Here is a 10,019-nt window from a genome sequence, read left to right on the forward strand (position 1 = left end):
CTGTCACGAGCGAGAGAGAACCAGTCCGTTACCTTTCCCCTGGAGATCACCCTGCCAGAGACCCTGACACCCAGGTTCAACCCTATTGGGCCCAGGGTCGAATCTCACGGGACCTGATTTGAGCCTCACAGTACCCAGGTTCGAGACTCTTGGAACACAGGTTCCAGCCTCTTGGGACCCGGGTTTGAGCATGATGGGCCCTCGGTCAGGTCTTGCAGGACCCGATTCGAGCATCTCGGGACCCGGGATCGAGCCTCGCAGGCCCTGGGTTCGAGCCTATTGGGCCTGGGGTCGAGTCTCGCGGAACCTGATTTAAGCCTCATGGCACCTGGGTTCGAGCCTCGTGGGACACAGGTTAAAGCCTTGTGGGCCTGGGGTCGAGTCTCGCAGCACCCAATTTGAGTCTCACAGGACCCAGGTTCGAGCCTCACAGGACCCGGGTTCAAGCCTCCTGTGCCCGGGTTTGACTCTCACAGGGCCCTGGGTCTAGTCTTGCGGGAGCTGATTTGAGCCTCACGGTACCCAGGTTCAAGCCTTTTGGAAAACTGGTTCGAATGTCACAGGACTAGGTTCGAGCCTTGTGGGCCGAGGGTCAAGTCTCACGGCACCCAATTTGAGCCTCGCAGTACCAAGGTTCGAGCCTCATGGGACCCGTGTTTGAGCCTCGTGTGCCTGGGTTTGACTCTCACTGCCCTGGTTGAATCTCGCGGGAGCTGATTTAAGCCTCACAGTACCTGGGTTCGAGCCTTTCGGGACACGGGTTCAAGCCTTGCAGGACCCAGGTTCAAGCATCGTGGGCCTGGGGTCGAGTCTCATGGCACCCAATTTAAACCTCACTATACCCGGGTTCTAGCCTCACAGGACACATGTTCAAGCCTATTGGGCCTGGGGTCGAGTCTCGTGGGACCTGATTTGAACCTCATGGTACCTGGATTCGAGCCTTTCGGGACACGGTACGAACCTCACAGGACCTGGGTTCGAGTCTTGTGTGCCCAGGTTTGAGTCTTGCAGGGCCCTGGGTCGAGTCTTGCGGATCCCAATTTGAGCCTCACAGTACCCGGTTTGGAGCCTTGCAGAACCCAGGTGCGAGCCTCTCAGGACCTGGATTCGAGCTTCATGGGCCTGGGGTTGAGTCTCACAAATCCTGATTTGAGCCTCACAGTACCCAGGTTCGAGCCTTTAGGGACCCGGGTTTGATCCTCGTGTGCCCGGGGTTGAGTCTTGCAAAACTCAATTAGAGTCTCACGGTACCCGGGTTCTAGCCTCTCGTGGTCCACTTCTAGCCTCGTGGTCCTGGGGTTAAGTCTCACGGAATGCGATTTGAGCATCTCAGTACCCAGGTTAGAGCCTCTCAGGACACGGGTTCCAGCCTCGTGGGCCCAGGGGTGAGTCTCGCGGAACTCGATTTGAGCCTCACGGTACCCTGGTATGAGCTTCGTGGAACCTGTTTCTTGCCTCCTGAGCATGGGGTCGAGTCTCTTGGGACCCAATGTGAGCCTCACCATACCCGGGTTTGAGCCTCTCGGTTACCCAGGTTTGAGTCATAGGGACCCGGGTATGAGACTCGCGGGAGCTGGGTTTGAGCCTCGAGGTCCCGGGGTCGAGTCTCAAAGAACCTGTTTTGAGCCTCACGGTACCAAGGTTTGAACCTCTCAGGACCCTGGTTCGAGCCACATGGGTCCGGGATTGAGTCTCGCTGAACGTGATTTGAGCATCTCAGTACCCAGGTTCGAGCCTCACGGGACCTGTTTTTGAGCCTTGTGGGCCTGGGGTCAATTCTCACAGGACATGATTTGAGCCTTGAGGTACCCGGGTTTGAGCCTCTCAGGACCCGGGTTCAAGCCACCTGGGCCAGGGGTCGAGTCTCTCGCAAAATGCGGTTTGAGTCTTGTGGCATCCGGGTTCGAGCCTTGTGGGACCCGGGTTCTAGCCTTAAGGGCCAGGGTCAAGTCTCATGGTGTTGGTATGCTTCTAATTCTGCTTCTAAAACCCCTTCTGTTTCATTGGTTTAATCCCCCCTGCTTAACACTGTATTCTATTTACATAACCATTGTTAACTAAGCACCCCCTGGCCTGCAGGGCACTGGCTTAATCCCTACTGGTTCATGATGTCTTTTTGCTCCTCCCCCTCTCATAGTACACCCTGATTTGCACCAGTTACTTTTCTCTCCACCCTCTCTACATCACATCCTGTTTCCACCCTACTTGGCGAGTATATATATATATAAGGACAGGATTGTGATTATATATAGTTTAGATGGCTTAGCTTAGATTGTGCTGTGTTCCACATGAATAAAGAGATACTGCGTACCAGCCATGAGTCCCTGGTCATCTGTCTCCTGCCTGCGAATCTAGTCCGGCATTGTGGAACTCGATTTGAGCCTCACAGTACCTGGGTTCGAGACTCTTGTGACCTGGGTTCAAGCTATAGGAACCCGGGTACAAGACTACAGGAGCAGGGTTTGAGCCTCGTGGGCCCAGGTTTGAGTCACACAGGGGCCTGATTTGAACCTCGCCGTACCCAGGTTCAGCCTCGGGGGCCTGGGTCAAGTCTCGCGGAACTCGATTTGAGCCTCACAGTACCCTGGTTCGAGACTCTCTGGACCTGGGTTCCAGCCATAGGGACCAGGATACGAGACACGCGGGAGCTGGGTTCAAACCTCGTGGAGACCTGATTTGAGCCTCGCAGTACCTGGGTTTGAGCCCCTCAGGTCCCGGGTTTGAGTCATCAGGATCCAGGTATGAGCCCAGCGAGACCCTCGTTAAGAGCCTTGTGGGCCAGGGTTGAATCTCTTGAGACCCAAATTGCGCTTTGAAGTACTCAGTCGAACCTCACCAAACCCGGGTTTGAGCTCTCGGGACCCAGGTTGAGTCTCGCAGGACTGTTTTTGAGACAAGAGGTACCAGGGTTTGAGCCTTGCAGGACTCAGTTTCTAGGCTCATGAGCCCGGGGTTGAGTATTGCAGGGCCCAGGGTTGAGTCCCGTGGGACCCAAACTGAGTCTCTTGGTACCCTTGTTCGAGTCTTGTGGGACCCTTGTTTGAGCATGGTGGGCCCAGGGTCGAGTCTCACGGGACCTGATATGAGCATATTGGTGTTGTTTTCGATGGGCTATGTTGTTTTTGCCGGGCTGGCTTCACGGGCGGGTAACAGACGACCAGGGACTCATGGTTGAGCTGTAGGCAGTATCTCTTTATTCATGCAGGACGCAGCACAATCTAAGCTGAGCTAAGCTAAACTAAAAGCTACAATCTTGTCCTTATAAATGTACTAGCCCAGTAGGGTGGGAACAGGATGCAACGCAGAGAGGGTGGAGAGAAAAGTGACTGGTGAAAATCAGGGTATGACAAGGAGAGGAGGCAGAGCAAAAACATATCATGAACCAGTGGGGATTGAACCAATGCCCTGGAGGGAGGGTGGTGCTTGTTAACAGCAGTTATGTAAACAGAATGAAGTGGTTATGTAAATAGAATACAGTTGTTATGTAAATAGAATACAGTGCTAAGCAGGGGGTATTAAACCAATGAAACAGAAGGGGTCTCATTTATACCAACAATTCCCCCTTTCTTTTTAACTAATGGCCATAGTATCAGGATTGTGGGGTGAACAGAAACCTATATCGTACAGGCGTTTTCAAAAGAACTGGCATAAGACATGGAAAACAAAATAGGCAAGCAGCAATAACCAGTGTGATGCCAAGGGGAATGTTTCTTGCCTCAAAGGGCAAGGCCTAGCAGGCAAAAGGGTATTTCTTGCGTCTGGGAGTGCTTCATACCTCTGGGGACATCTCTTGATTCAAAGGGCGTTTCCTACCTCTGTGGGCATAACCTAATAAGGAGGGGGAGTTTTCCGCCTCTGAGGACAGAGCCTGCAGGCGAGGGGACATGGTCTATAAAGTTTCAAGGCAATTGGCTGAAGTTAGTCTTTGAGAAACACAGCAGCGTGTACCAGTAAGTCCGATGGAGGTGTCAGTCCAAAGTAGCTGACCACAGAAGAAAATGCCAAGGGATGAAACGCTGCATGTCTATCTCAATGGAGAATGTCGACCACCAGAATTCCGCTTTTTTGTAGAAAGTGAGTTTTAGAATCTATGCAGCTCAAAAAAAAAGGGGGGGGGATAAGATAGTTCCCGCTTCCCTACACCTTAGAGTCTTTGTTAAAAGATAAGTTCTTTTTCCCCATGAATCACCCAGGACCTTCCAGATAATGGCTGACTACCATGACAAATAACATAAAATATAATCATAAATGAATAGGAAAGATACATCCCCCAATACTCAGTTGGTCAAGGCACCAAACCTCTTTTTCTATAAAGCATTCAAATCAGATGCCCTGCTAATCACGAGAAGCAGATTGTTTGTGTTTCTTCCACAGGAATCCCAGAAAAAAAACATCTGGATCCCTGCACACCCTGACATCACCCACTAGATGGCACGACTACAGTGGCAAACCCCCCGAAACCCTAGATGTCACCTGACACGATCTGAAGAACCTGATTCACAGACTCCAAGGACAGAACTTTTTTACTGCCTGTCTGCCTTTCCTGCTTCTGCTTTGACCTGTCACGTTTTGGCGGTTCCAGCTCACTCTCTACAGAAAAGCAGAATTCCAGAGGCTGACCTTCCTCATGCAGCATTTCATCCCCTGCCATTTCTCCCCCTAGTCACCTACTTTGGACTGAGACTTTTATCGGACTTGCTGGTATACCCTTTGGACACTTTAGACAATTTTACAGCAGCTTTCTTCGTTCACAGACTTTACACACTGTTGCCCTGGGCATTAGATAAAAGGAAAGGGGGAGATGCTGGGAAATTATGCCGATGCAGTCACATCTGCCATGTTGTCTCCTCAGGCTACTGCTAGTTCCCGCGAGAGCTGGGACATTCTCAGAGTACCTGTTCCGCCATGTTGTGCCCTCAGGGCATTGTCTATATCCCCGCAATATCCGGAGTGCTTTGGTTACTCCTCCCCCCTCCCATTCTCACGAGAGTTATCATCCTATCCTGGAGTGCTATGGTTACTCCTCCCCCTTCCCATTCTCATGAAAGCTGCTCCTATAAAAGCTTCTCTTCTTCTGCACCTCTCTCTCTTGCCAGCGCTTCACTCCGGTGTTCAGACACAGTAAAGGTTACTGCGTGAGGCAGCCATTTTCGCTACCTCCACGTGGCCCAACCTGCTTCTCTAGCACCCAACTCTGAGGTGCCAGTGCAAATAAAGATTTGTGTTTCCTCTTCGCTCCGGACCCCCTCTCTCTTCTCCGCGGCCCGTGCACAACAATATCTGGCTCAACAACATATTGGGACCCAGGTTTGAGCCCCGCAGGACCTGGGTTAGAGCCTATTGGGCCCAGGGTCGAGTCTCACAGGACATGATTTGAGCCCCACGGTACCGGTACCGTGATTTGAGTCTCTTAGGACATGTGTTCCAACCTCACGGGACCTGGGTTCGAGCCTCTCGGGACTAAGGTTCGAGCCACGTGGGCCTGTAGTCGAGTCTCCCAGAATGCAATTTGAGCCTTGTGGTACCTGGGTTCGAACCTCTCAGGTCCCAGGTTTGAGTCATTGGGACCTGGGTACGAGCCCAGCGAGACCTGCATTAAGAGCCTTGTGGGACTGTGTTGGGAAATTGTGCAGATGCGGTCACATCCACCATGTTGTCCCCTCAAGGATATTGTCAATTCCTGTGAGAGTTGAAATTCTATTCCCAGAGTGCCTTGTTCCACCATGTTGTCCCCTCAGGGTATTGTCAATTCCTATGAGAAACCCTATTCCCGGAGTGCCTTGTTTCCTAGCCAGTCCTGTCCTGACTTGTCACTTCCGGAATTTCTCCCATAAAAGCCCCTTTTCACCTCATGACCGGACACAGAGAAGGGTTGCTGCACATAGTGGGAGGCAGCCATTTTGCTAGCTCCACGTGGCCCAAACCGTTGCACTCTCACCGAACTCTGAGGTGCTAGCGTGAATAAAGATTTGTGTTCCCTCTCCACTCTGGTCTCTTCTCTCCCCACCGTGACACAGCCCCACAGGACCAGGGTTGAGTCTCGTGGGACCGATTTGAGCCTTGAAGTATCCGGGGTGGTGGGAATGCTGTGGAATCACACCCCTATTATAATTTTGTAAATCAACAATAAATCACTAGTAAAAACTACAATTAATCAAAAATCAATAAATCTAGGAGATAACAACTTGCATTGTTGCCATCAGATTTTTTTTTTTTTTGCCTCAATATACTGAGGTTTTTGTATGAGGATAAAATGGCTTAGCCTTGAAGATTTTCCAGACACATCAATGTCCTTGAGTAGACAGGGTGGAGTCCATGGACAGCAAAACAGAAGGCCAGGAACTTAAGTGAGTTTGCTATTTCTAGTTCTCCGAGTGAACTCCCTACCTCATCTTCTCCCAGATGTTAGTAGAAATCATCCCCCACCCCACCCCAGTTCCCATATTCCCCTTGAGAATTGGCCCAGCTGTCATGTCCACCAGGGAGGCCTCATGGAAGCTTCTACATTGCCCTCCCTTTCTACTTCTAGATGGGAGAGGGAGGTCCCTAGACACACAGATACTGCACCCCTCACATAGGCTGTCCCCCAGGACAGACACATGCACCCCTCACAAAGGCTGCCCCCCACCTCAGGACAGACACACAGGGACAGTGTACCCTTCATGCAGGCTGACCCCCAGGACAGGCACACAGGGATACTGCACCCCTCATGCAGTCTGCCCTACCCCCAGGACATCATCGGGCATGAGCCTCTTCCCACTCACTAGGCTGCTGACATCACAAAGGTGTGACAAAGGTGGTGACCTCACTGTCCTGTAGATTCTGGGGCCCTGGGCTGACAGCGACAGTGGGGTGGGTACCAGCCCATGGCAGGTCTTTGAGTTGCTAGTGTCTGCCCCCAACTCCCCTTCCTACTCCCAGAAAGCTTCTGGGCAAGTCACTAGGGTGTCAGGGTGCTTCACCCAGTCTGGGGGAGGTAGCACGAGGGGTCTGTCTATGCTGTACCTCAGTCTCAGCTGGTTGCTTTTGGTCTTGGAGCTGGGCCTGGTGTTGGGGTCTAAGTGCCCCACATCCTGCCAGTGCCTGGCCCAGGAAGTCTTGTGCTCCGGGGCCGGACTGACCGAGTACCCCGACAACTTGCCCCTGGACACCCGCCGGCTGTCCCTGGCCCACAACAATCTGACTGTCCTGCCATCTCTGGAGCTGGGGCTGCTGCGCGACCTGGTGTTCCTGGACTGCTCACACAACCAGCTGAAGGAAGTACTGGAGTCCACCTTCGCGGGGCTGATCCGCCTGCTGAACCTGGATCTCAGCTGCAATCAGCTGACTGTGGTGGGACCAGGCACCTTCTCCCCACTGCATGGGCTACTGCAGCTCAACCTCTCACACAACCCACAGCTGCAGACGCTACCCCCCAATGCCTTTGGCAATGACAGTGCCCTGCAGCTTCTTGACCTGCGCCACGCTGGCCTGCACCGCCTAGATCGCACCTCCTTCTCTGGCCTCTCTGCCCTGAACACCCTCTACCTCAGTGGGAATCCCTGGAGCTGCAACTGCTCCCTGCTGGACTTCACCATCTTCCTGCTGGTGAAGCACCACAGCTACCCAGGTGAGGGTTGGAGGGTGGGCTGCCCAGAGCTGAGTCCTCACCCTGGGAAGTATGGGAGGACTGGAGCCTCCAGAAAGGCAGGAGGGAGCCTTAGGGAGAATGTTCTGGAATAGCAGCTACCAGAGCGGAGCTCCTGCTTCAACTTTTTGGCTAGTCTTAGTCAAAAGGTCATGATAGGGGCTTCAGACTGGGTATGGCCATGTCACCTCACTCTGCAGTTGTCATATCAGTGATAGTGACAAGAATGTGAGTTCAGGGAGTGTGAGTTAGGGCGTCAGGTGGTAGTGCAGCAGGTTAAGCGCATGTGGTGCAAAGCACAAGGACCCGCAGAAGGATCCTGGTTGGAGCCCCCAGCTCCCCACCTGCAGGGGAGTCGCTTCACAGGCGGTGAAGCAGGTCTGAGGTGTCTTTCTCTCCCCCTCTCTGTCTTCCCCATCTCTCTCCATTTCTCTGTCCTATCCAACAATGACGACTACAACAATAAAAAAAAAAAAAGAGCAACAAAAGGGAATAAATAAATATAAAAAAAAAGGGTGTGAGTTCAGACATCACTGGAGAGGAGTTAAGTCCTCCAATTCCATGGGGTGACACAACTATATCACAGGGCCCAAGTTCCCCTCCTTTTCTATCACTCCCTCCTCTTTCAATTTTTTTTGTCCTATCCAATAAAATGGAAAAAAATGGCTGCCAGGAGCAGTGGATTTATAGTGCCAGCACTGAGCCCCAATGATAACCCTAGAGGCAGAAAGGAAAGAGAGGGAGAGAGAGAAGAAGGAGGAGGAGGGGGAGGGGGAGGGGGAGGGGAAGGGGAAGAGGAGGAGGAAGAAAGGAAGGAAGAAAGGAAGGAAGAAAGGAAGGAAGGAAGAATAGGAAGAGAAAAGAAAGGGCCAGGCAGTGGCGCACCTGGTTAAGTGCACAAGGTCCCAGGTTCTGTGATTCTCCAGCGCTTTGTGAGTCTGTGAGTCTGGGATTGGTACTTTGTGATTCGCTGCGGTCCTTGCCGCAGAGGTTCTCGGGAGATGTTGTTCCCTGGCTGGCATCTGGGGGGGGGGGGGCGTCTCCTCCACTTTCTTCTAGATGAGCTGAACGCCACGTGTTCGGAGCCAGTCGAGATGGCCGGATGGCCCATCGCGGAAGCTGGGAACCCACTGCGCTACCTGTGCCTCACGAACCTAAATGTGCTAGACTACCTCTTCCTGTTCCTCATTGGCTTCTGCATCTTTGTGGGCGGCACGCTGGCCGCCTGGATGACCGGCGTGTGTGCAGTGCTCTACCAGAGGGCGCTGCACACCGCAGAGGAGGAGGACGAGGAAGAGCACCTGTGGAACCACAGTCGGATGCAAGCTGGCCACGACAGCTTCCCGCATTTCATCTAGGGGGCCCCACTGTGCTCAGGACCCCCCCCCCCCCAGATTGGCCTAACCAGCGGGTCTAACTTTCCCACTGCTTGGCCCCCCCCCCCCCCCCCGCCTGGCCTAACCCCCCACACACAACCCCACAGCCTTCCCTGGGATCCTAAATTGCCCTGCAGGTACCCACCACCACCACCCCACTGTCTGCTGGTACCCCTAGACTGGTCTCCAAGTACACCCATTCCCACTGTCTGCCCAAGGTCTTTTTTTTTTTGTAAAAGAAATAAAGAATCTGGTAGACAGTTGGCAGGGTGATACTTGCCTGTTGAGGGCTCTCCCTGGGCAGGGTGGGATAGAATGGCACCCATGGGAGCACCCAGGATGGAAGGGAGGAGGCCCACAAAGTGAATGTTTAATGTGCATTAACTTTGCCCTCAACTAACTATTGGACTATTGGGGCAAGGCAGGGATGAAGAGAAGCCATGCAAGTTAAAATCTTAACCAGGCGAGCCTGTGACATAGTTTACCTAGATAGTGTGCTGCTATGCCATGTTCACAACCCGGCTTCAGTCCTGGCCCCTACTGCACTGAAGAAAGCAATGGTGAGATCTCTATCTCTCTCTCTCTCCCTCCCTCCCTTCTTCCCTCCCTCTCTACTTCTGTCTCTGTATCTGTCTCTATCTGAGACAAGACTTGTTAAGTGCACACTTTATCTTAATAGAGGACCTAGGCTCCAGCCCCAACACTACATGGCAGCACCATGGACAGCACCTCATGGACCACTGTCTTAGTGCCTCTCTTCTGTGAAATAATGAATGAGCACTGGCCTGGATGGAGAACATTCCAAACAAAAAAAAGCCAAGGGGTAGCGGAAGGCAGGGGGTAGCTCAGGATTTTTGCTGAAGTAGAACTCCCCCCCACACACACACACCATATGATGGCTTGACCCCTGTGCCCTGTATCTACTGTGAACAACACACCATACTGTGTCCTTTTTTAGATCCCAACACACCAATCATCCCATAGCTGCCCCAACAGTGAGGAGTGGCCATGAGGCC

General features: G+C 52.7%; 1 protein-coding gene across 1 annotated transcript; it reads left to right on the forward strand.

The window, feature by feature from the left end:
• Nucleotides 1-6,888: 6,888 nt before the first annotated feature.
• On the forward strand, nucleotides 6,889-9,215 carry LOC103122149 (leucine-rich repeat-containing protein 52-like). The gene is made up of 2 exons (XM_007532740.2): nucleotides 6,889-7,609; nucleotides 8,687-9,215. Exons 1-2 carry the CDS (start codon nucleotides 6,997-6,999, stop codon nucleotides 8,983-8,985), a joined length of 912 nt encoding a protein of 303 aa, XP_007532802.1. The 5' UTR covers nucleotides 6,889-6,996; the 3' UTR covers nucleotides 8,986-9,215.
• The last annotated feature ends 804 nt before the right edge of the window (nucleotides 9,216-10,019 follow it).

The sequence above is a fragment of the Erinaceus europaeus genome, chromosome 3, assembly GCF_950295315.1.
Source record: "Erinaceus europaeus chromosome 3, mEriEur2.1, whole genome shotgun sequence".
Lineage (NCBI taxonomy): Eukaryota > Metazoa > Chordata > Mammalia > Eulipotyphla > Erinaceidae > Erinaceus > Erinaceus europaeus.

Coding starts and splice junctions, on each gene's coding strand:
- LOC103122149 (XM_007532740.2), top strand. CDS start 6,997: ATGCTGTACCTCAGTCTCAGCTGGTTGCTTTTGGTCTTGGAGCTGGGC. Junction 7,610..8,686: donor GAAGCACCACAGCTACCCAG/GTGAGGGTTGGA, acceptor ACTTTCTTCTAG/ATGAGCTGAACGCCACGTGT.